Source organism: Diuraphis noxia, unplaced genomic scaffold (genome assembly GCF_037042655.1).
Source record: "Diuraphis noxia isolate RWA-SAM2 unplaced genomic scaffold, SU_Dnox_SAM2 contig0001, whole genome shotgun sequence".
Classification (NCBI taxonomy): domain Eukaryota; kingdom Metazoa; phylum Arthropoda; class Insecta; order Hemiptera; family Aphididae; genus Diuraphis; species Diuraphis noxia.
In genome coordinates this window covers 18,376,117-18,402,736 of record NW_028301711.1, presented here as the reverse complement: position 1 = coordinate 18,402,736, position 26,620 = coordinate 18,376,117, and the positions used below count along the sequence as shown (strand labels likewise).

The following is a 26,620-nucleotide window of genomic DNA, read 5'->3' as shown; positions in this document are numbered from 1 at the left end:
AATCCGTGGTTTACTGTAGTTATTATCACAAGTCACAACATATTTATGATTATTTAATCATCTATTTAGGCTATTTAGCTATTAAACTTATTTTAGTTCAGAACGAAAATTCGGGGACACTCAATGCAGCTATACCCGAAAAAATTCGGACCGAATATTTTTTAGTTCGGCCGGTTCGGGTCTAGTGTATGCGCGGCTTAAGAAGGAGCAACTTAACACTGTTAGACAGGATAAGCATAGAATTCAAAAAAAGGTATTAAGGGCCAAATTTAGAGTGAAAATATTAGAGAGTGAACTAAGTGCTGCAAAAGATGAATTAAGTAAAATACCATGCAATTGAATAGAAGATATAATTAATAAACATCAGTTGAATGATTCTCAATCAATAATGTTAAGAGAAGTTATAGCTGCAAGTAAATATACAAATCCCAAAAATCGACGCTACTCTGAGGACTGGTTACTTTTGTGTTTATTATTTCACATAAGATCTTCTGGTGCTTACAAATTTTAAGGGACCATTGCCTTGTACTACAACAATAAGAAAATATGTAAGCATTATAAAAACTGATTGTGGTTTTGATGATCAATTTTTCAAATTGTTAAAAAAAAGAATGTCTAAGAAAACTGATAAACAACGTCATGGCGTTCTTTTACTTGACGAAGTCCAGCTACGAAAAGGAGTATATGTGAACACCAGGAACTTGACATATACTGGTTTGGAGGATATGGGTGGTGAAGTTGTTAGTTCAGATAATAAAAAAGCTGATCACGGTTTGGTCTTAATGTTCCAAAGTTTAGCGGAGAAATTTTCACAGCCAATTGCTGTATTTGCCTCATCTGGTGTAGTTTCTGGTGAGTTATTATTATTTACAAAGTATTTATACAAATTAATGATTTTGTTGTTTTATTTCTTTAGGAACTGTCCTGGCACAGCTTGTTTTAAAGGCAATTGTGTGCTTAGAAAATTCAAATTTTATAATCGATGGACTAATTTGCGATGGGTCATCGACTAATCGTAAAATGTGGAAGGAGTTTGGTATTAGTGGAGCTATGGAATCTATGAAAAATTATTTTACCCATCCTCTGGACGAAAGTAGAAAAGTCTTCGCATTTTCTGATATTTTTAAAAATATTAGAAACAGATTGCACGATAAAAAAATTCTCTGGGTAAATATAGTTTCTAATTTAATAAATGTCATATAAATTTTTTTTCTGAATACCAGATGAATGCAGATTGTAACCCAATTAGATGGTCACATTATATTGATGTTTTAAATGCGGATACAGTGCATGCTGGTGTTGCAAGAGCAGTACCCAAAGTTACTTAAGACCACTTATTCTTATCCAACATTATGAAAATGCGTGTGCGTTTAATGACTCAAGTAATCTAAAAGTTTTGTTTTATATTGAGAAATTGATTATCAAAACTTTAGTTGTTATTGAATATTGAATTGTAGGTTTTTAGTCATTCTATGGCATGCGGATTAGAGTTCTATAGACATAGAAAAGTTCAAACTTTGGCTGACAGCGATGAAACTCAAAAGTGGACAAAGTTTTTGAACGATCTGTTTGATGTCATGAATAGACGGTACACAGCAGAAGGCATTAAAAAATCTAGTCATGATTTAAAAGTAATTTATTAAAAAATTATGAGTTATAGTTTATTTATCTACCTTATAACATTTTAATTGTATAGGTAATGGAAGACGCGGAGATTTGGTTGAACACTTGGGTAACAAGTATGCATGAACAACACATTCACCCAAATGAATTTTTAACCATGACAACTGCAGAAGGACTTAGAGTGACATTGAGATCGACAATTGAATTAACAAATTATTTACTATGGGATTGTGGTTTTGAATATGTGTTAACTGGAAAAATGAACCAAGATCCCATAGAAGTTATTATGCATTTCTTAATATTTTCATTTCAACTATGTTTGTATTTTTTGTACCTACTAAGTACTGTAATTTATTTTTTCAGAAATTTTTTGGTATGATTCGCCAGGCAGCCGGCCCAAATGATCATCCTACTGGTCCAACTTTTCTTCATCTCTATCGAATTTTATCACTATATTCTGTATTAAAAACCCCGAAGTACGGAAATTGTACTATACTAGATAGACACTCACCTAAAATTTCAGTAACTGAGGTCAAAGAAATTTTCTAAGGCAGCGAAATTAGTGATAGAGAAAAGAAGCTGATACATTTACGATCATAAGCTGACATGCTTGTTGAAGAAGGCCAGTGGGAAGCAGACGATATTTTTGAAGAACACAACTATAACAGTTCTGAAGCAATTGACTGCATTGTCTATTATGCTTGTGGGTACATATCTAACAAAATATCAAAAACTACTGCTTGCTTTAGCTGCCTTAATGCTTTGAAATCTACCAAAACGTATGTTGACATACCTGAAGCTAAACTCGTAAATTTAAAAACTAAAGGGGGCTTAACCTATCCAAATATCTATTTATTTTATTTAATTAACAAAGTAGAAGCATCATTTTCCAAACACTGCAACAAAAGAAATGTTTTTGATTTAGTTATTGATGACATTTTTGATCAACACAAATTCACTTTTCCATGTACAATTCACAAAATCAATATTACTACTTATATAATTAATAATTATTTAATAATGCGTATGCGCCACTTCGCCGTTCAAATGAATAGAAGAGAAAAAGTTGCACAAAAAAAAAAAAAAGTTAGCTAAATTATTAGATGTGTAATATAGCGCACAGAGAAGTGGCGATCGCTAAGATATGACTTAATAAGTAAATGCAAGTATGGAGGGAAAAATGCTTTAATAGTATTTTATATTGCTGGAGTGTTATGATGCGGTGTAGGAGGCTACCACGGGGGTTGTTTGTATGGCATCCCCATTGAGTATGCTTAGCATTTATGTCTCCCCCTATTATAAATTTTGATCCGAGATAATTAACATAGTCGTTAAATTGATTTGGTGTTATATTGTGACGTGGTGGACAGTATGCTGCTGGTATTATAATAGGTTGATGGTTCAGTGTTAAAGATATGGTACAAGCTAGTATATGTGGTGTTTGGTAATTAGGTAGAGGGTAGAATTGGAGTGTGGATCTGACGATTATTGCTGCTCCAGCGTGGACTGTGTTGTCAGGGTGGCAGGTGTGAAAGCATTTATAGCCTGGTAATTTAAGAGTGGAAGTGTTGGTGAAATGGGTTTATATATATATATATATATTTTTTTTTTTATTGAACTTAAGCCCGGCGACTAAGGCCATTAGCTGTTATAAGGGTCATGAACTGTAATGTAGGAGAAGGGTTGGTACGGTAGTTTGTGTTTTACAATTGTTTACGGTTGATACAATAGGTTTCAAACTCGTGTATGTGTAGCAAGGTTTTTAACTACTATGAACCCGGATGGTCACCCATCCGGGAGCTAGTAGCTGTGGCAATTGCTTACTCCCAGTCACATTCCGCGACTAGTAGCAGCCAACGAGCCACGCCAAGCCACAAATTAAAATATATTATAGGTAATAGACTCAGGGGCGTATTTAAGGGAGGGGCACATGGGGCCCGTGCCCCCCCCATTCGCCGTATTTTATACTTATTTTTATTATATGAGAAATTTTACAACTCTGCGCCCCGTGTACGCAAATTTGAACTTTTTGTTAGTGGGCCCCCCCCTTAAGAAATTTCTAAATACGCCCCGGGTAATAGTTTATAATGCTTTTAAGAAATATACATACCATTATCTTGACTTTTATCAGTAACTGAAATGCGGTCAACTTTCGATGAAATGGGAGTATTCATTTTCGTCATATAACCATCCGCAGGCATGTTTTCTTCTCCAACTGATAATAATTTATCAAAAATATCCAATTGTTTTAGTATCAAGTAAAATAATTTAAATTTATTAAATTATGGTTAATTATTATATATATTATTATTGGCTTTATTGGTTGGTAACTTACCTGGTTTTTTAATAGATGTTGGCTTAGAACTTTTATCATAAGATAGTTTTCTTCTTACGTCTATAAAATGAGATATAATGATAATGTTATAAGTACCTATGTATATAATTTGTAAGTTTAATGAAATATCATCACCAAATATTTAATTTTATTATAACGCAATTAGCAAATATATTATAATAATAGATAAATTTTAAATTATAAAATATATATTGGTAATGGCATTCAATTTTATAATATTTTATATTGTTTATGGAAAACTGCTTTTTAAGATCACCGACATGAATAATACATAACTTTTATTACTATAATAGTACATAATATAATTACCTGAAGCTGATGCTTTAAGAGGAGATGGATACCATCCATTAGGTTTGCTTTAAGTTGATTTAAATTTCTTTGGAGAATGTGACAGAAATTGTGCAACATGATTAAAAATTTTAGTGTTTGGTTTTATTGATGTATTATCTGCTGCATGATTCTCAATAACTTCAGAATCTATAAATATTTATATACATATATAGGTATAATATAAAAAAAACTTATCATTGATTAGGAAGATATAAATATAGCACTTATATTACCTAAATAAACTGGACATGAACTGAAAGATTCTGTAGAATATGGATTTTTCTTATATTTGAACTTTCGATTAGCTTTATCATCATCATCAGAGATGTCAGTAACAAATGTTGCTTTTTTAGCTTTCTCTCTGGCTTTTATCAATGACTCTAAATAATGAAGAATATCCAAAATTATATTAAAAAATGTATACAAATTTCCATTATTTATTAACCTAAATTACCTATATCTGAACACATCTCTATAGCTTCTAAGAAATCATTCTCAATTTCATTTGGTATACAGTTTTTTTCAACAATTTTATGAAATTTAGCTGTTTTTTTTGGCCATGCACATGTCCCACTGTTTTTGCGAAACCAAAATTTAGGTACAGCCTCGACTGAGTTATCCGCAAAAAAATGTACAACTGAATATTTTGTTGCACATTGTGGTGCACATGCAATACGTGTATGTTTGAGGGAAGAAGGGCTAGAGGTATCCACAATAGAAATACTAAGAAAAATTAATATACCAAATACGAAATCGGGATATTATATGACGGAAGACGACTTGGCATATTTAGCAGACCAATTTAATAAAAATTTAACAATAATCTCTAAACACAAAAACACAGATAATAACGTATTGAACACCGCTATAATACACTGGAAAAAAAACCGACCGACGATAGGAGTAATTCATGAAAATAATCATTGGACTCCAGCATTAATAAATCAAGAGTCATCACCACTCACTTTACATAACACATGCATGTATACAGTTATACCCGATGTAAATATTATTACAAAACATACAAATCGGTACTTAGACGAATGCTACAATCGATTAAATTTATCTAATCTTAATGAAAAAAAATACTCATTAGACAATATTAACATAAACAATCCCGTAGAAATAAAAAATAACGATGTAAACAAAACACCTATTATGTGGTACACTCAGTTTTGCCAGGATTGTGAACATCTGTCAACATCTGAATCAGCATAAAAATCTCATGAATATACGAACCATCCTTACTGGACCGAGGGGGGAGAGGTAATGTTTTGCGAGGTGTGCGGAAGCTATATTAGAGAATATCGTAATATACCAATGAATGAAAAAGAAGAAAAATTACTAGATAGACACAAAAAAACAATGACGTACTAATGTACCTTAATTAAAACTTATAGTTAAATAATGATAATAAAAAAAATGTTATAACTTTTAGCACAGATTAATAACAAAACAATTAAACTTATAGTTAAATAATGATAATAAAAAAAAAGTTATAACTTTTAGCAGAGATTAATAACAGAATAAAATAAAATAAACTTTTTACAACATAATATTCAAAAGATTATAATAATAAATAGTAAATAATTAAAACAAAATATAATAATATAATATTGTTATGTTGATTCAAGAGACTTATAGAAGTCGTGGTATGTTGATGGAACAAGTCCCATTGTGCATAGTGATATTATTATAATATAATATTTCCTCATGACTTTTTATAATGATAATACATTTTCAATTTATTCAATAGTAATTTATATTTTAATTTAATAACAAATTAAAAAATATAATATTATTGATTGGTTAAAATATAATATTACACAATAAATATTATTGTATAATCAAATTTTGAGTCAACAATTTGACTACAGTTTTAATTACTAGGGTTTTCAATATGAGTACCTTACTACAAATTGATTACTTGTCTTGTAATTTGTATTTAACATTATAATTACTAAGTTCATTATTTCATACTTAAATTTATACTTACTTCATGATTGGGAACTAATACAATATCATAATTATCTAGATCAACATTTGAATTAATTTCAGTAATATTTTCTACTAACTCATTAGCTGTTGAAGCATCCTTAAATTAAAATTAAATAAGACAAGTATTAATAATTACTATATTGTCTTAAGAAATATTTTTACATTAAAAAATTTATAAAAGTGATAACATAATACAAATAATGTATAAACAAAATTGACATTTTTTCGGCGCAGGTATTTTTCTAGTACCTTCGTAAATTTTTAGTTTATCTGACATGCTATAAACAAGGTCATTGAAATGAATATAAAAAGGAGTTGCTTCAAACAGTTCGTAATAGTTTTTATTATTTTGAAAAATTTGAAATTTATTTTCGTAATTTCGTACACTGGGCAAATGTCTGTTATACAAAATGTCAATTTCTGTGGTCCTAAATGTATATTCTTTTAAATGATTGGCATTAAAGCAATACGATGACCCATATTTTTTAACCATAGTCGACATGAACACTTCTTTTAGATACGAATGACGAACATATTGCAAATAACTTTTTACCACATACTTGTATAAAATTGCGTCCATCACGTAATCCTCCATAGGAACCGACGCCGTCAATTTGTTTGGGTTGCGATGACGTCATAAACATATTATTTAATGTTTTTAAAAAAAATTATGACTTCAGGGTTTTTTAAGACTTACTACTTATAAAAAAAAGTAGTATCTATACTTACGACCTTTTTCGCGGATGACAAGCAAAAAAAAAAAGTAGTAACTATACTTACGACCTTTTTCGTGGCCTGGCATCTATAAAAAAAAAGTAGTATCTATACTTCCGACCTTTTTCGTGGCCTGGTATCTATATAAAAAAAAGTAGTATCTATACTTACGAGCTTTATCGTGGGTGGACAGCTATAAAAAAAAGTAGAATAAACATAAAAATATGTTTTGGGAATAATGACGTGAAATACTTGAATTTTAATAATTTTAATTATTAAGAAAACAAACATATTTATCATAATATTATTATTCTTTAAGGGAATCAATACACACAATATTATTAACTTTTTATTTAACAAAATTAAATAATAAAAAATTATGTTATAACTTTTAGCATAGATTAATAACAAAACAATTAAACTTTTAATTAAACATAATTAAATAATGATAATAAAAAAAATGCTATAACTTTTAGCACAGATTAATAACAAAACAATTAAACTTATAGTTAAATAATGATAATAAAAAAAATGTTATAACTTTTAGCACAGATTAATAACAAAACAATTAAACTTATAGTTAAATAATGATAATAAAAAAAAAGTTATAACTTTTAGCAGAGATTAATAACAGAATAAAATAAAATAAACTTTTTACAACATAATATTCAAAAAATTATAATAATAAATAGTAAATAATTAAAACAAAATATAATAATATAATATTGTTATGTTGATTCAAGAGACTTATAGAAGTCGTGGTATGTTGATGGAACAAGTCCCATTGTGCATAGTGATATTATTATAATATAATATTTCCTCATGACTTTTTATAATGATAATACATTTTCAATTTATTCAATAGTAATTTATATTTTAATTTAATAACAAATTAAAAAATATAATATTATTGATTGGTTAAAATATAATATTACACAATAAATATTATTGTATAATCAAATTTTGAGTCAACAATTTGACTACAGTTTTAATTACTAGGGTTTTCAATATGAGTACCTTACTACAAATTGATTACTTGTCTTGTAATTTGTATTTAACATTATAATTACTAAGTTCATTATTTCATACTTAAATTTATACTTACTTCATGATTGGGAACTAATACAATATCATAATTATCTAGATCAACATTTGAATTAATTTCAGTAATATTTTCTACTAACTCATTAGCTGTTGAAGCATCCTTAAATTAAAATTAAATAAGACAAGTATTAATAATTACTATATTGTCTTAAGAAATATTTTTACATTAAAAAATTTATAAAAGTGATAACATAATACAAATAAATAAAAATATTAATATTATTATTGTATATATTTTAAAAATGTTTGCTTTATCTTATAATTACAAAATTCAGTATCTTATACTTAAATCATAACTTACATTATGATTAGGATCTAATAAAATATCATTTGAATAATTTACTGATCTATTATCATGAGTTGTATATTCCGGATCCTGATCGCTGTCGTAGAAGTCACTAAGATTGTCACAGCTACTAATTTGCCCATACTCATAAAAGTCAAGAACACTACTTGAACCGACTGATTCATCATCACTCTTAAATAAGTAATAATATAATTGGATTAAAATATTGGAACTATTATGTACTTTTTATAATCATAGATAATAATATTATTTTGTACTTACATTATTCATTTCTTAGCAGTGAATACAGCCGTGTTATATAACTAAAGTTAAACAATTAACACGTCTCACACTTAATCAAAAAAACTGTTTTCGAAGTAAAAAGTCTTCAGGTGTAATTTTCGTTTATAATCATGAAAATTATTATCATAATATTATTATTAATTTATCACGTAAAAATAAAATAATAGATAAGACTTTATTCGCGGGACCGTGATTATAAACCATGGTCGTATCTATACATACAGCTGTTTTCGTCGGGTATCAATGTTTCAGTGAGTTATAAAAATTATTTTATTTCTAATGTCTTTGGGTGAATTAAGATACGACTGTATTCGTGGGGGATACAGAAAAAAATCAGCTATCCGATGGCGGTAATAACTCGGAATTGAAAAAAATCGAGTTACGACCTTTTTCGTTGGGGCAGTCGACATTATATCACATTATTTTACATGGCCGCCCGTTTATGACGTCATCGCGCGAAGAAAAGAACTGGGTGCTTGCTCAAATTATTCTATAATTTCGACCACGACGACGACGACGACGACATACGCGGGTCCCCTCCTCTCTGTGCCATTACTTTTGCCGCGAATGTACAGCGGCCGCCCCTATGGGGCCATATGGCCGATGCTTAGTACGTTAATGCGGCAAAAGTAATGGCACAGAGAGGAGGGGACCCGCGTATGTCGTCGTCGTCGTCGTCGTGGTCGAAATTATAGAATAATTTGAGCAAGCACCCAGTTCTTTTCTTCGCGCGATGACGTCATAAACGGGCGGCCATGTAAAATGATTATAAATTAATGAACCGGTGATATAAACGATCAGTGTGTTGTCCGCAATGGCATCTGCCGGTTTAACTATGTGTACCGGTCTTTTGGGTCAGGCACCCGTGGTTGGAAGTAAAAATGCAGAAACCTATGAAAAAATTCGTAATCAAGAGACGGCGTGCGATAATGGTGGTATCACGTGGTTTGGCAGTTCGTACACAGGACCGGGTAATAAGTTATATGACGCGAACAATAAATTTATCGGATGTTCGTTACCAAAAACTGAAATGGACAAGGTCACGTTCCAACACGATGTCGATTATAATAATATGACCAACCCGACAAAAGATCAAGTATGGGAGGCAGATAAAAAATCAATGTTGGCTGCAATGAATACTACAGATAAATACTATGGTAACGTTGCCACAATTGTCGGCCTTGGACTCAAAAACATAGCAGAACGTACACACGAAGCGATTACTGGCAGTAATAACGCAATATATCCACAGTGCGGTCGTGAACAACCAGGTAAGCATGCGTTATATTTCAGTAAACGTGTATAATATAATCTAACTCTGTGGCGTTTATTCGTAGAACAAAAGGACAACGACGCACAAGGAGCAGAGTCCAAGGGTAATGCAGAACCAGCTGATACAACAACAAAATCGACAAATAACATTGACTCGAGCCGACAACTGCGTACTGATCACCAGCACGTCGATAATTTCGATAATAATTTTTCAACTAGCGGTAATAATATGGAGACACCTACGTCGTCGTCCAAGAGGCCTGCTGATTCCCCAGCGGGGTTTTCATTTAGCAAGAAATCCAATATGGTTTTACCTGGTACTGCTAGCGCCACTGCTTCTGACAGTGATACGGGAAATCCCAGTCCTGAAAATGCTGTACTACCTAGACCCACACACATTACAACAGGCTATACTATGGTATTCAAAAAATGTCATTCATTTATATCATACGGATTGGCTTGGAAAATGTTGGACTTATCTTCTACGGTAAAAGGATTGCACGTAGTAACAACGTCGTTGAATCACATACCGGTTGAATATCCATTTTTGTATTTATCTCCCAGCGAATACAAGCTAGTGAGTAATACACCGGGTTCGTTGTGTAAACACGTAAAAGTAAATGTCGTAATGCGTAATCCGCGAACGGCATTCGAGACAAATGCAACAACGTCTAGTTTGGCAACGCTGAATCAAAATAAATTTGCCGTTGTCGCGCATAATTTAACTAACATTACTCGTGGTGTGAACTACAAATACGGTTTTGGAACTACAGATGCGATGAATCCGACATCGTGTACCGATGACAATGGTAAATATCAAGAAGAAACTATACAAGCGATGTACGGGTGTAAGTACGACGGAAAACCTATTTTTACCGGTGAATTTGACGGTATACCAAATTCTTTTTTTCACTTACCGTTTCACAACAATCATTATTACACGATGGTCGCGGACAAAGGACACAGCACAAAACTGGGTTGGCCGTTATTAAATGAACTCATCACGAAAATTGATGCTAGTTTCACAACCGGCAAAACTGTTGCCGAGTATTCTTACAGCCCTAAATTGGGATTGTTGGGAAAACCGATAGAAGGAGTTTTTAACGGGATTTCCGGAAAATCGATTACAGGGAATGACACCGTTATTATGGTGAACAAAAAAAATCGAAGAGCTGGATTCACACAAATCAAAATTGGTAAAAATACGGAAAAAGTAAACGATACGGAGACCAAAGAACTACGCGATGATACTTACACGAAATTGTTCGATAGCAAACGTTATTTTAGACCATTGGAATGCGGTCAATACATATGGCGTCACGGTGATGACAGCCCAGTCGAAAAACAACCGTCACTGCACGTGGGCATCTATCCGGTACACAGATTGACTACTACTAGTCAAGCAATAAAACCTAGCAGTTTCACTGACATTGAAGTCGTGTTTGAGGTCAACACTGAAATGGTTGTTGAATTCGGAGCACCGTTCCAATTCACGCACTTTGAGAAAATTCATATTCCATTCGAAGACGGTGTGATGCACCATAATTTATCTACTACACAGGGGCAATACTTTTTCCGTGACGATTTGTCGTCGATGTACAATCAATTTGAAACAATAGAATAATTAGTAAATAATAAAACACGATTCAATAATATGTAATATTGTATTTATTTAATAAATGATAAAAAAATAACGGAGACAGTTTTTTATTATACATTTTTAGGAATGGTGCGCTAATCCACGTGTACACTGATAAACGGTCCTTGAACGACGGGTCATTGATTATCGACAAATAGTGATTGGTCAATAATATTATGGGAGGCCCTTGTAGTGGAACATCGTTTTTGTATTTAACATGCACTCTAGTGGTATCCCCTCCTAATAATTCCTTCATTTTTTCCAAATGGTACACCTCGTAATTAGGTTCGTTCCAAATTACGAGACGTTTGCCGGCACCATCAGAAAAACTGAAATTATTCGTTTTGTTGGCAGTTCCGAACATACCGTAATTCAAAAAAAAGGCGGCTACGGCATCGAAAAAATAATTTTTGCCCGCGCTGGGAGGAGAATGTATTAGCATGCTATTTCTTTTCGGAATTTTTTTATCCAATATGTTGACTAGAGTTTGCAAAAATCGACAAATAAGACCCTCGTTGTTTTCAAATTGATACATCAATAACTCGGAAGCTATTGAAACGGATTTATCGATATCGTAATAAACAGTTCCAGGCCCTCTAGCGTACGCGTTAAAATACGGTTGTACGTTAGGTTTGTTATAATATTCAACGAATTCATTAATACTCCAGTCCCGTATAATAGCGCACCAATTCCTAAGAGCTACTTTACATTTTTTGTCTTCTTCTAATATAGTATTTAATCGACTATTCAAATAAAATTCTTTGATGTTCGCGAAAGCGTCGGGCGGACAACAAGGATACTGGTACAGCAAATTTTTTAACGACGTTGGGTACACGCATACTGATTTGATATTGGAACTTCCCTCATCGTATCCGAGTTCTTCATCAACGGGAGAGTGGTTCGCATTGCCGTCTTGATGTTCTGCAAATGCACTGAGTTCTCTGGGAACGTCGTTCGGCATTTCATTGACGCATATTTCCACATTTCCTTCATGTCCCTGAGTCCTTCGAGATCCGACTTCCTAAATTTACGAAAAGTCAATATTATCCATATAATTAGGATCGTACATGTGGTCGAATATGTGGTCATAAGTAGCTTGGTTTAATAACGGATAGCATAATTTCACCAATTTTCTATTATGACGTGTATTTTCCCTATAGTGTTGGTATAAACAAAATTGACATTTTTTCGGCGCAGGTATTTTTCTAGTACCTTCGTAAATTTTTAGTTTATCTGACATGCTATAAACAAGGTCATTGAAATGAATATAAAAAGGAGTTGCTTCAAACAGTTCGTAATAGTTTTTATTATTTTGAAAAATTTGAAATTTATTTTCGTAATTTCGTACACTGGGCAAATGTCTGTTATACAAAATGTCAATTTCTGTGGTCCTAAATGTATATTCTTTTAAATGATTGGCATTAAAGCAATACGATGACCCATATTTTTTAACCATAGTCGACATGAACACTTCTTTTAGATACGAATGACGAACATATTGCAAATAACTTTTTACCACATACTTGTATAAAATTGCGTCCATCACGTAATCCTCCATAGGAACCGACGCCGTCAATTTGTTTGGGTTCCCGGCCGTCTGTAGAAAAATATCGCAGGATGCTTTCCCAGTCCGACGACGTGAGGCGTATCGCCCAAACGCGTCTTCGAAGGCGTCGTCGTCCATGTTGGCGATAGAGGACGGATCGTTGCAACCATATACACCGACAAGCCGAGTTTGACTGTCGGCAGACGTGGACGCAATGGACATGGTCGCCATGGGCTGTGACGATGACTGGGAGCTTTGGAGGGAACTGTCGCAACATAGTTTGTAGCTCTTTAGCAACTTCATCAACTCTGTCAGGTCCACGGGGGACAATAACGTCGCTGATGTATCGATCATTGCCTCGAAAATCGATGTCACAAAGTCGATCGACAACTCTTCGAAGCAAGTGCTCATAAATGGGCGAGCCACGAGCAACATGGCCTTGATTCTCTCCCTCATAGGAATATCCTCCATATTGCATTCCTCCAGTCTCTCGTCGCGTGCCAGGTTCGTAGTCATCCATTTCTTCGGGTTCATCATTGTTGCAAAATGTTCTGGGTGCCATAGCGATATCAAAACTATCCAAACTGAAATGTGATATTGCGTGCCCACATTCAGTTTGAAATCCGTCAGAAGTTGAGTGACGTGAACCAAATTGTCCACACTCAACTTCTCTGTCTCCATGGCTGTCCGAATCTGTAATAGTGGGATGTTGGTCAACGATGTTGACGTCGTCTTGGTCTTCTTCGTCGGTACAACAGGTTTCTCCACCTTCCTCTTCTTGCATGTAGATTCCATTGCCGAACATTCGGGTTTGTCTCCGTCCAACATACTTACAGTCAGCCTGGGTAGGTCTGTATAGTGTGTCAACGTTGTACTGAAGATGCATTGAACATTACGCTATTTTATATGCGTTTTTACTGTTCATACCGGACGCGAGTAATTCATTTAAGTAGAATACTTATAAAAAAAATTAGATAAAATGCATAATATACGTATTTTTATCACCGTATCGTATGCAATTCTAAGACCAGCGTATCATGTTTTTTATAAACGCATAATATTGCAATTTAATGCAAGGTCAATAGTGTCGATTTAAAATGATATTTTTATGATATGTTTTTATCATAATATATTTATGATGTTTATTAATTAATCTAACACACAATAACGGCTCCACGTGGAGCAATTAATTTTACATGGCCGCCCGTTTATGACGTCATCGCGCGAAGAAAAGAACTGGGTGCTTGCTCAAATTATTCTAGTCATTAAAAGTTTAATTGTTTTGTTATTAATCTATGCTAAAAGTTATAACATAATTTTTTATTATTTAATTTTGTTAAATAAAAAGTTAATAATATTGTGTGTATTGATTCCCTTAAAGAATAATAATATTATGATAAATATGTTTGTTTTCTTAATAATTAAAATTATTAAAATTCAAGTATTTCACGTCATTATTCCCAAAACATATTTTTATGTTTATTCTACTTTTTTTTATAGCTGTCCACCCACGATAAAGCTCGTAAGTATAGATACTACTTTTTTTTATATAGATACCAGGCCACGAAAAAGGTCGGAAGTATAGATACTACTTTTTTTTTATAGATGCCAGGCCACGAAAAAGGTCGTAAGTATAGTTACTACTTTTTTTTTTTGCTTGTCATCCGCGAAAAAGGTCGTAAGTATAGATACTACTTTTTTTTATAAGTAGTAAGTCTTAAAAAACCCTGAAGTCATAATTTTTTTTAAAAACATTAAATAATATGTTTATGACGTCATCGCGCGAAGAAAAGAACTGGGTGCTTGCTCAAATTATTCTATAATTTCGACCACGACGACGACGACGACGACGACATACGCGGGTCCCCTCCTCTCTGTGCCATTACTTTTGCCGCATTAACGTACTAAGCATCGGCCATATGGCCCCATAGGGGCGGCCGCTGTACATTCGCGGCAAAAGTAATGGCACAGAGAGGAGGGGACCCGCGTATGTCGTCGTCGTCGTCGTCGTGGTCGAAATTATAGAATAATTTGAGCAAGCACCCAGTTCTTTTCTTCGCGCGATGACGTCATAAACGGGCGGCCATGTAAAATAATGTGATATAATGTCGACTGCCCCAACGAAAAAGGTCGTAACTCGATTTTTTTCAATTCCGAGTTATTACCGCCATCGGATAGCTGATTTTTTTCTGTATCCCCCACGAATACAGTCGTATCTTAATTCACCCAAAGACATTAGAAATAAAATAATTTTTATAACTCACTGAAACATTGATACCCGACGAAAACAGCTGTACGTATAGATACGACCATGGTTTATAATCACGGTCCCGCGAATAAAGTCTTATCTATTATTTTATTTTTACGTGATAAATTAATAATAATATTATGATAATAATTTTCATGATTATAAACGAAAATTACACCTGAAGACTTTTTACTTCGAAAACAGTTTTTTTGATTAAGTGTGAGACGTGTTAATTGTTTAACTTTAGTTATATAACACGGCTGTATTCACTGCTAAGAAATGAATAATGTAAGTACAAAATAATATTATTATCTATGATTATAAAAAGTACATAATAGTTCCAATATTTTAATCCAATTATATTATTACTTATTTAAGAGTGATGATGAATCAGTCGGTTCAAGTAGTGTTCTTGACTTTTATGAGTATGGGCAAATTAGTAGCTGTGACAATCTTAGTGACTTCTACGACAGCGATCAGGATCCGGAATATACAACTCATGATAATAGATCAGTAAATTATTCAAATGATATTTTATTAGATCCTAATCATAATGTAAGTTATGATTTAAGTATAAGATACTGAATTTTGTAATTATAAGATAAAGCAAACATTTTTAAAATATATACAATAATAATATTAATATTTTTATTTATTTGTATTATGTTATCACTTTTATAAATTTTTTAATGTAAAAATATTTCTTAAGACAATATAGTAATTATTAATACTTGTCTTATTTAATTTTAATTTAAGGATGCTTCAACAGCTAATGAGTTAGTAGAAAATATTACTGAAATTAATTCAAATGTTGATCTAGATAATTATGATATTGTATTAGTTCCCAATCATGAAGTAAGTATAAATTTAAGTATGAAATAATGAACTTAGTAATTATAATGTTAAATACAAATTACAAGACAAGTAATCAATTTGTAGTAAGGTACTCATATTGAAAACCCTAGTAATTAAAACTGTAGTCAAATTGTTGACTCAAAATTTGATTATACAATAATATTTATTGTGTAATATTATATTTTAACCAATCAATAATATTATATTTTTTAATTTGTTATTAAATTAAAATATAAATTACTATTGAATAAATTGAAAATGTATTATCATTATAAAAAGTCATGAGGAAATATTATATTATAATAATATCACTATGCACAATGGGACTTGTTCCATCAACATACCACGACTTCTATAAGTCTCTTGAATCAACATAACAATATTATATTATTATATTTTGTTTTAATTATTTACTATTTATTATTATAATTTTTTGAATATTATGTTGTAAAAAGTTTATTTTATTTTATTCTGTTATTAATCTCTGCTAAAAGTTATAACTTTTTTTTTATTATCATTATTTAACTATAAGTTTAATTGTTTTGTTATTAATCTGTGCTAAAAGTTATAACATTTTTTTTATTATCATTATTTAACTATAAGTTTAATTGTTTTGTTATTAATCTGCGCTAAAAGTTATAGCATTTTTTTTATTATCATTATTTAATTATGTTTAATTAAAAGTTTAATTGTTTTGTTATTAATCTATGCTAAAAGTTATAACATAATTTTTTATTATTTAATTTTGTTAAATAAAAAGTTAATAATATTGTGTGTATTGATTCCCTTAAAGAATAATAATATTATGATAAATATGTTTGTTTTCTTAATAATTAAAATTATTAAAATTCAAGTATTTCACGTCATTATTCCCAAAACATATTTTTATGTTTATTCTACTTTTTTTTATAGCTGTCCACCCACGATAAAGCTCGTAAGTATAGATACTACTTTTTTTTATATAGATACCAGGCCACGAAAAAGGTCGGAAGTATAGATACTACTTTTTTTTTATAGATGCCAGGCCACGAAAAAGGTCGTAAGTATAGTTACTACTTTTTTTTTTTGCTTGTCATCCGCGAAAAAGGTCGTAAGTATAGATACTACTTTTTTTTATAAGTAGTAAGTCTTAAAAAACCCTGAAGTCATAATTTTTTTTAAAAACAATAAATAATATGTTTATGACGTCATCGCGCGAAGAAAAGAACTGGGTGCTTGCTCAAATTATTCTATAATTTCGACCACGACGACGACGACGACGACATACGCGGGTCCCCTCCTCTCTGTGCCATTACTTTTGCCGCATTAACGTACTAAGCATCGGCCATATGGCCCCATAGGGGCGGCCGCTGTACATTCGCGGCAAAAGTAATGGCACAGAGAGGAGGGGACCCGCGTATGTCGTCGTCGTCGTCGTCGTGGTCGAAATTATAGAATAATTTGAGCAAGCACCCAGTTCTTTTCTTCGCGCGATGACGTCATAAACGGGCGGCCATGTAAAATAATGTGATATAATGTCGACTGCCCCAACGAAAAAGGTCGTAACTCGATTTTTTTCAATTCCGAGTTATTACCGCCATCGGATAGCTGATTTTTTTCTGTATCCCCCACGAATACAGTCGTATCTTAATTCACCCAAAGACATTAGAAATAAAATAATTTTTATAACTCACTGAAACATTGATACCCGACGAAAACAGCTGTATGTATAGATACGACCATGGTTTATAATCACGGTCCCGCGAATAAAGTCTTATCTATTATTTTATTTTTACGTGATAAATTAATAATAATATTATGATAATAATTTTCATGATTATAAACGAAAATTACACCTGAAGACTTTTTACTTCGAAAACAGTTTTTTTGATTAAGTGTGAGACGTGTTAATTGTTTAACTTTAGTTATATAACACGGCTGTATTCACTGCTAAGAAATGAATAATGTAAGTACAAAATAATATTATTATCTATGATTATAAAAAGTACATAATAGTTCCAATATTTTAATCCAATTATATTATTACTTATTTAAGAGTGATGATGAATCAGTCGGTTCAAGTAGTGTTCTTGACTTTTATGAGTATGGGCAAATTAGTAGCTGTGACAATCTTAGTGACTTCTACGACAGCGATCAGGATCCGGAATATACAACTCATGATAATAGATCAGTAAATTATTCAAATGATATTTTATTAGATCCTAATCATAATGTAAGTTATGATTTAAGTATAAGATACTGAATTTTGTAATTATAAGATAAAGCAAACATTTTTAAAATATATACAATAATAATATTAATATTTTTATTTATTTGTATTATGTTATCACTTTTATAAATTTTTTAATGTAAAAATATTTCTTAAGACAATATAGTAATTATTAATACTTGTCTTATTTAATTTTAATTTAAGGATGCTTCAACAGCTAATGAGTTAGTAGAAAATATTACTGAAATTAATTCAAATGTTGATCTAGATAATTATGATATTGTATTAGTTCCCAATCATGAAGTAAGTATAAATTTAAGTATGAAATAATGAACGTTAAAAACGTTAACTTAGTATAATTGCCGCGTTAGATAATTTCTATAATAATAATTTGAGCAAGCACCCAGTTCTTTTCTTCGCGCGATGACGTCATAAACGGGCGGCCATGTAAAATGATTATAAATTAATGAACCGGTGATATAAACGATCAGTGTGTTGTCCGCAATGGCATCTGCCGGTTTAACTATGTGTACCGGTCTTTTGGGTCAGGCACCCGTGGTTGGAAGTAAAAATGCAGAAACCTATGAAAAAATTCGTAATCAAGAGACGGCGTGCGATAATGGTGGTATCACGTGGTTTGGCAGTTCGTACACAGGACCGGGTAATAAGTTATATGACGCGAACAATAAATTTATCGGATGTTCGTTACCAAAAACTGAAATGGACAAGGTCACGTTCCAACACGATGTCGATTATAATAATATGACCAACCCGACAAAAGATCAAGTATGGGAGGCAGATAAAAAATCAATGTTGGCTGCAATGAATACTACAGATAAATACTATGGTAACGTTGCCACAATTGTCGGCCTTGGACTCAAAAACATAGCAGAACGTACACACGAAGCGATTACTGGCAGTAATAACGCAATATATCCACAGTGCGGTCGTGAACAACCAGGTAAGCATGCGTTATATTTCAGTAAACGTGTATAATATAATCTAACTCTGTGGCGTTTATTCGTAGAACAAAAGGACAACGACGCACAAGGAGCAGAGTCCAAGGGTAATGCAGAACCAGCTGATACAACAACAAAATCGACAAATAACATTGACTCGAGCCGACAACTGCGTACTGATCACCAGCACGTCGATAATTTCGATAATAATTTTTCAACTAGCGGTAATAATATGGAGACACCTACGTCGTCGTCCAAGAGGCCTGCTGATTCCCCAGCGGGGTTTTCATTTAGCAAGAAATCCAATATGGTTTTACCTGGTACTGCTAGCGCCACTGCTTCTGACAGTGATACGGGAAATCCCAGTCCTGAAAATGCTGTACTACCTAGACCCACACACATTACAACAGGCTATACTATGGTATTCAAAAAATGTCATTCATTTATATCATACGGATTGGCTTGGAAAATGTTGGACTTATCTTCTACGGTAAAAGGATTGCACGTAGTAACAACGTCGTTGAATCACATACCGGTTGAATATCCATTTTTGTATTTATCTCCCAGCGAATACAAGCTAGTGAGTAATACACCGGGTTCGTTGTGTAAACACGTAAAAGTAAATGTCGTAATGCGTAATCCGCGAACGGCATTCGAGACAAATGCAACAACGTCTAGTTTGGCAACGCTGAATCAAAATAAATTTGCCGTTGTCGCGCATAATTTAACTAACATTACTCGTGGTGTGAACTACAAATACGGTTTTGGAACTACAGATGCGATGAATCCGACATCGTGTACCGATGACAATGGTAAATATCAAGAAGAAACTATACAAGCGATGTACGGGTGTAAGTACGACGGAAAACCTATTTTTACCGGTGAATTTGACGGTATACCAAATTCTTTTTTTCACTTACCGTTTCACAACAATCATTATTACACGATGGTCGCGGACAAAGGACACAGCACAAAACTGGGTTGGCCGTTATTAAATGAACTCATCACGAAAATTGATGCTAGTTTCACAACCGGCAAAACTGTTGCCGAGTATTCTTACAGCCCTAAATTGGGATTGTTGGGAAAACCGATAGAAGGAGTGCTTAACGGGATTTCCGGAAAATCGATTACAGGGAATGACACCGTTATTATGGTGAACAAAAAAAATCGAAGAGCTGGATTCACACAAATCAAAATTGGTAAAAATACGGAAAAAGTAAACGATACGGAGACCAAAGAACTACGCGATGATACTTACACGAAATTGTTCGATAGCAAACGTTATTTTAGACCATTGGAATGCGGTCAATACATATGGCGTCACGGTGATGACAGCCCAGTCGAAAAACAACCGTCACTGCACGTGGGCATCTATCCGGTACACAGATTGACTACTACTAGTCAAGCAATAAAACCTAGCAGTTTCACTGACATTGAAGTCGTGTTTGAGGTCAACACTGAAATGGTTGTTGAATTCGGAGCACCGTTCCAATTCACGCACTTTGAGAAAATTCATATTCCATTCGAAGACGGTGTGATGCACCATAATTTATCTACTACACAGGGGCAATACTTTTTCCGTGACGATTTGTCGTCGATGTACAATCAATTTGTAACAATAGAATAATTAGTAAATAATAAAACACGATTCAATAATATGTAATATTGTATTTATTTAATAAATGATAAAAAAATAACGGAGACAGTTTTTTATTATACATTTTTAGGAATGGTGCGCTAATCCACGTGTACACTGATAAACGGTCCTTGAACGACGGGTCATTGATTATCGACAAATAGTGATTGGTCAATAATATTATGGGAGGCCCTTGTAGTGGAACATCGTTTTTGTATTTAACATGCACTCTAGTGGTATCCCCTCCTAATAATTCCTTCATTTTTTCCAAATGGTACACCTCGTAATTAGGTTCGTTCCAAATTACGAGACGTTTGCCGGCACCATCAGAAAAACTGAAATTATTCGTTTTGTTGGCAGTTCCGAACATACCGTAATTCAAAAAAAAGGCGGCTACGGCATCGAAAAAATAATTTTTGCCCGCGCTGGGAGGAGAATGTATTAGCATGCTATTTCTTTTCGGAATTTTTTTATCCAATATGTTGACTAGAGTTTGCAAAAATCGACAAATAAGACCCTCGTTGTTTTCAAATTGATACATCAATAACTCGGAAGCTATTGAAACGGATTTATCGATATCGTAATAAACAGTTCCAGGCCCTCTAGCGTACGCGTTAAAATACGGTTGTACGTTAGGTTTGTTATAATATTCAACGAATTCATTAATACTCCAGTCCCGTATAATAGCGCACCAATTCCTAAGAGCTACTTTACATTTTTTGTCTTCTTCTAATATAGTATTTAATCGACTATTCAAATAAAATTCTTTGATGTTCGCGAAAGCGTCGGGCGGACAACAAGGATACTGGTACAGCAAATTTTTTAACGACGTTGGGTACACGCATACTGATTTGATATTGGAACTTCCCTCATCGTATCCGAGTTCTTCATCAACGGGAGAGTGGTTCGCATTGCCGTCTTGATGTTCTGCAAATGCACTGAGTTCTCTGGGAACGTCGTTCGGCATTTCATTGACGCATATTTCCACATTTCCTTCATGTCCCTGAGTCCTTCGAGATCCGACTTCCTAAATTTACGAAAAGTCAATATTATCCATATAATTAGGATCGTACATGTGGTCGAATATGTGGTCATAAGTAGCTTGGTTTAATAACGGATAGCATAATTTCACCAATTTTCTATTATGACGTGTATTTTCCCTATAGTGTTGGTATAAACAAAATTGACATTTTTTCGGCGCAGGTATTTTTCTAGTACCTTCGTAAATTTTTAGTTTATCTGACATGCTATAAACAAGGTCATTGAAATGAATATAAAAAGGAGTTGCTTCAAACAGTTCGTAATAGTTTTTATTATTTTGAAAAATTTGAAATTTATTTTCGTAATTTCGTACACTGGGCAAATGTCTGTTATACAAAATGTCAATTTCTGTGGTCCTAAATGTATATTCTTTTAAATGATTGGCATTAAAGCAATACGATGACCCATATTTTTTAACCATAGTCGACATGAACACTTCTTTTAGATACGAATGACGAACATATTGCAAATAACTTTTTACCACATACTTGTATAAAATTGCGTCCATCACGTAATCCTCCATAGGAACCGACGCCGTCAATTTGTTTGGGTTCCCGGCCGTCTGTAGAAAAATATCGCAGGATGCTTTCCCAGTCCGACGACGTGAGGCGTATCGCCCAAACGCGTCTTCGAAGGCGTCGTCGTCCATGTTGGCGATAGAGGACGGATCGTTGCAACCATATACACCGACAAGCCGAGTTTGACTGTCGGCAGACGTGGACGCAATGGACATGGTCGCCATGGGCTGTGACGATGACTGGGAGCTTTGGAGGGAACTGTCGCAACATAGTTTGTAGCTCTTTAGCAACTTCATCAACTCTGTCAGGTCCACGGGGGACAATAACGTCGCTGATGTATCGATCATTGCCTCGAAAATCGATGTCACAAAGTCGATCGACAACTCTTCGAAGCAAGTGCTCATAAATGGGCGAGCCACGAGCAACATGGCCTTGATTCTCTCCCTCATAGGAATATCCTCCATATTGCATTCCTCCAGTCTCTCGTCGCGTGCCAGGTTCGTAGTCATCCATTTCTTCGGGTTCATCATTGTTGCAAAATGTTCTGGGTGCCATAGCGATATCAAAACTATCCAAACTGAAATGTGATATTGCGTGCCCACATTCAGTTTGAAATCCGTCAGAAGTTGAGTGACGTGAACCAAATTGTCCACACTCAACTTCTCTGTCTCCATGGCTGTCCGAATCTGTAATAGTGGGATGTTGGTCAACGATGTTGACGTCGTCTTGGTCTTCTTCGTCGGTACAACAGGTTTCTCCACCTTCCTCTTCTTGCATGTAGATTCCATTGCCGAACATTCGGGGTTGTCTCCGTCCAACATACTTACAGTCAGCCTGGGTAGGTCTGTATAGTGTGTCAACGTTGTACTGAAGATGCATTGAACATTACGCTATTTTATATGCGTTTTTACTGTTCATACCGGACGCGAGTAATTCATTTAAGTAGAATACTTATAAAAAAAATTAGATAAAATGCATAATATACGTATTTTTATCACCGTATCGTATGCAATTCTAAGACCAGCGTATCATGTTTTTTATAAACGCATAATATTGCAATTTAATGCAAGGTCAATAGTGTCGATTTAAAATGATATTTTTATGATATGTTTTTATCATAATATATTTATGATGTTTATTAATTAATCTAACACACAATAACGGCTCCACGTGGAGCAATTAATTTTACATGGCCGCCCGTTTATGACGTCATCGCGCGAAGAAAAGAACTGGGTGCTTGCTCAAATTATTCTATAATTTCGACCACGACGACGACGACGACGACATACGCGGGTCCCCTCCTCTCTGTGCCATTACTTTTGCCGCGAATGTACAGCGGCCGCCCCTATGGGGCCATATGGCCGATGCTTAGTACGTTAATGCGGCAAAAGTAATGGCACAGAGAGGAGGGGACCCGCGTATGTCGTCGTCGTCGTCGTCGTGATCGAAATTATAGAATAATTTGAGCCAGCACCCAGTTCTTTTCTTCGCGCGATGACGTCATAAACGGGCGGCCATGTAAAATGATTATAAATTAATGAACCGGTGATATAAACGATCAGTGTGTTGTCCGCAATGGCATCTGCCGGTTTAACTATGTGTACCGGTCTTTTGGGTCAGGCACCCGTGGTTGGAAGTAAAAATGCAGAAACCTATGAAAAAATTCGTAATCAAGAGACGGCGTGCGATAATGGTGGTATCACGTGGTTTGGCAGTTCGTACACAGGACCGGGTAATAAGTTATATGACGCGAACAATAAATTTATCGGATGTTCGTTACCAAAAACTGAAATGGACAAGGTCACGTTCCAACACGATGTCGATTATAATAATATGACCAACCCGACAAAAGATCAAGTATGGGAGGCAGATAAAAAATCAATGTTGGCTGCAATGAATACTACAGATAAATACTATGGTAACGTTGCCACAATTGTCGGCCTTGGACTCAAAAACATAGCAGAACGTACACACGAAGCGATTACTGGCAGTAATAACGCAATATATCCACAGTGCGGTCGTGAACAACCAGGTAAGCATGCGTTATATTTCAGTAAACGTGTATAATATAATCTAACTCTGTGGCGTTTATTCGTAGAACAAAAGGACAACGACGCACAAGGAGCAGAGTCCAAGGGTAATGCAGAACCAGCTGATACAACAACAAAATCGACAAATAACATTGACTCGAGCCGACAACTGCGTACTGATCACCAGCACGTCGATAATTTCGATAATAATTTTTCAACTAGCGGTAATAATATGGAGACACCTACGTCGTCGTCCAAGAGGCCTGCTGATTCCCCAGCGGGGTTTTCATTTAGCAAGAAATCCAATATGGTTTTACCTGGTACTGCTAGCGCCACTGCTTCTGACAGTGATACGGGAAATCCCAGTCCTGAAAATGCTGTACTACCTAGACCCACACACATTACAACAGGCTATACTATGGTATTCAAAAAATGTCATTCATTTATATCATACGGATTGGCTTGGAAAATGTTGGACTTATCTTCTACGGTAAAAGGATTGCACGTAGTAACAACGTCGTTGAATCACATACCGGTTGAATATCCATTTTTGTATTTATCTCCCAGCGAATACAAGCTAGTGAGTAATACACCGGGTTCGTTGTGTAAACACGTAAAAGTAAATGTCGTAATGCGTAATCCGCGAACGGCATTCGAGACAAATGCAACAACGTCTAGTTTGGCAACGCTGAATCAAAATAAATTTGCCGTTGTCGCGCATAATTTAACTAACATTACTCGTGGTGTGAACTACAAATACGGTTTTGGAACTACAGATGCGATGAATCCGACATCGTGTACCGATGACAATGGTAAATATCAAGAAGAAACTATACAAGCGATGTACGGGTGTAAGTACGACGGAAAACCTATTTTTACCGGTGAATTTGACGGTATACCAAATTCTTTTTTTCACTTACCGTTTCACAACAATCATTATTACACGATGGTCGCGGACAAAGGACACAGCACAAAACTGGGTTGGCCGTTATTAAATGAACTCATCACGAAAATTGATGCTAGTTTCACAACCGGCAAAACTGTTGCCGAGTATTCTTACAGCCCTAAATTGGGATTGTTGGGAAAACCGATAGAAGGAGTGCTTAACGGGATTTCCGGAAAATCGATTACAGGGAATGACACCGTTATTATGGTGAACAAAAAAAATCGAAGAGCTGGATTCACACAAATCAAAATTGGTAAAAATACGGAAAAAGTAAACGATACGGAGACCAAAGAACTACGCGATGATACTTACACGAAATTGTTCGATAGCAAACGTTATTTTAGACCATTGGAATGCGGTCAATACATATGGCGTCACGGTGATGACAGCCCAGTCGAAAAACAACCGTCACTGCACGTGGGCATCTATCCGGTACACAGATTGACTACTACTAGTCAAGCAATAAAACCTAGCAGTTTCACTGACATTGAAGTCGTGTTTGAGGTCAACACTGAAATGGTTGTTGAATTCGGAGCACCGTTCCAATTCACGCACTTTGAGAAAATTCATATTCCATTCGAAGACGGTGTGATGCACCATAATTTATCTACTACACAGGGGCAATACTTTTTCCGTGACGATTTGTCGTCGATGTACAATCAATTTGTAACAATAGAATAATTAGTAAATAATAAAACACGATTCAATAATATGTAATATTGTATTTATTTAATAAATGATAAAAAAATAACGGAGACAGTTTTTTATTATACATTTTTAGGAATGGTGCGCTAATCCACGTGTACACTGATAAACGGTCCTTGAACGACGGGTCATTGATTATCGACAAATAGTGATTGGTCAATAATATTATGGGAGGCCCTTGTAGTGGAACATCGTTTTTGTATTTAACATGCACTCTAGTGGTATCCCCTCCTAATAATTCCTTCATTTTTTCCAAATGGTACACCTCGTAATTAGGTTCGTTCCAAATTACGAGACGTTTG

General features: G+C 34.1%; 6 protein-coding genes across 6 annotated transcripts; 3 read left to right on the top strand and 3 right to left on the bottom strand.

Moving 5' to 3' along the window:
* Window positions 1-4,298: 4,298 nt before the first annotated feature.
* On the bottom strand, window positions 4,299-6,310 carry LOC149060131 (uncharacterized). Its single transcript, XM_089227836.1, has 4 exons — window positions 6,306-6,310; window positions 4,764-5,032; window positions 4,543-4,689; window positions 4,299-4,456 (listed from the first exon to the last, which is right to left on the bottom strand). The coding sequence occupies exons 1-4, from the start codon at window positions 6,308-6,310 to the stop codon at window positions 4,338-4,340; spliced, it is 540 nt and encodes a 179-aa protein (XP_089083962.1). The 3' UTR covers window positions 4,299-4,337.
* A 3,197-nt stretch (window positions 6,311-9,507) lies between these two features.
* Window positions 9,508-11,610, top strand: LOC149060130 (uncharacterized; the record flags this gene model as incomplete). The annotated part of the gene is made up of 2 exons (XM_089227832.1): window positions 9,508-9,985; window positions 10,052-11,610. Coding segments are annotated over 2 exons (2,037 nt in total), but the record flags the coding sequence as incomplete, so codon positions are not given.
* Window positions 11,611-12,310: 700 nt separating this feature from the next.
* Window positions 12,311-14,005, bottom strand: LOC149060129 (uncharacterized). The gene is made up of 2 exons (XM_089216130.1): window positions 13,149-14,005; window positions 12,311-12,646 (listed from the first exon to the last, which is right to left on the bottom strand). Exons 1-2 carry the CDS (start codon window positions 13,997-13,999, stop codon window positions 12,442-12,444), a joined length of 1,056 nt encoding a protein of 351 aa, XP_089072256.1. The 5' UTR covers window positions 14,000-14,005; the 3' UTR covers window positions 12,311-12,441.
* Window positions 14,006-18,966: 4,961 nt separating this feature from the next.
* On the top strand, window positions 18,967-21,069 carry LOC149060128 (uncharacterized; the record flags this gene model as incomplete). The annotated part of the gene is made up of 2 exons (XM_089227829.1): window positions 18,967-19,444; window positions 19,511-21,069. Coding segments are annotated over 2 exons (2,037 nt in total), but the record flags the coding sequence as incomplete, so codon positions are not given.
* A 700-nt stretch (window positions 21,070-21,769) lies between these two features.
* On the bottom strand, window positions 21,770-23,496 carry LOC149060127 (uncharacterized). The gene is made up of 2 exons (XM_089216052.1): window positions 22,608-23,496; window positions 21,770-22,105 (listed from the first exon to the last, which is right to left on the bottom strand). Exons 1-2 carry the CDS (start codon window positions 23,456-23,458, stop codon window positions 21,901-21,903), a joined length of 1,056 nt encoding a protein of 351 aa, XP_089072178.1. The 5' UTR covers window positions 23,459-23,496; the 3' UTR covers window positions 21,770-21,900.
* Window positions 23,497-24,191: 695 nt separating this feature from the next.
* On the top strand, window positions 24,192-26,294 carry LOC149060126 (uncharacterized; the record flags this gene model as incomplete). The annotated part of the gene is made up of 2 exons (XM_089227823.1): window positions 24,192-24,669; window positions 24,736-26,294. Coding segments are annotated over 2 exons (2,037 nt in total), but the record flags the coding sequence as incomplete, so codon positions are not given.
* Between the last annotated feature and the right edge of the window lie 326 nt (window positions 26,295-26,620).

Coding starts and splice junctions, on each gene's coding strand:
- LOC149060127 (XM_089216052.1), bottom strand. CDS start 23,458: ATGTTGGACGGAGACAACCCCGAATGTTCGGCAATGGAATCTACATGC. Junction 22,106..22,607: donor ATGGACGCAATTTTATACAA/GTATGTGGTAAA, acceptor TCGTAAATTTAG/GAAGTCGGATCTCGAAGGAC.
- LOC149060129 (XM_089216130.1), bottom strand. CDS start 13,999: ATGTTGGACGGAGACAAACCCGAATGTTCGGCAATGGAATCTACATGC. Junction 12,647..13,148: donor ATGGACGCAATTTTATACAA/GTATGTGGTAAA, acceptor TCGTAAATTTAG/GAAGTCGGATCTCGAAGGAC.
- LOC149060131 (XM_089227836.1), bottom strand. Junction 4,690..4,763: donor AGAGATGTGTTCAGATATAG/GTAATTTAGGTT, acceptor TTCATTATTTAG/AGTCATTGATAAAAGCCAGA. Junction 4,457..4,542: donor TTCATGTCCAGTTTATTTAG/GTAATATAAGTG, acceptor AAATATTTATAG/ATTCTGAAGTTATTGAGAAT.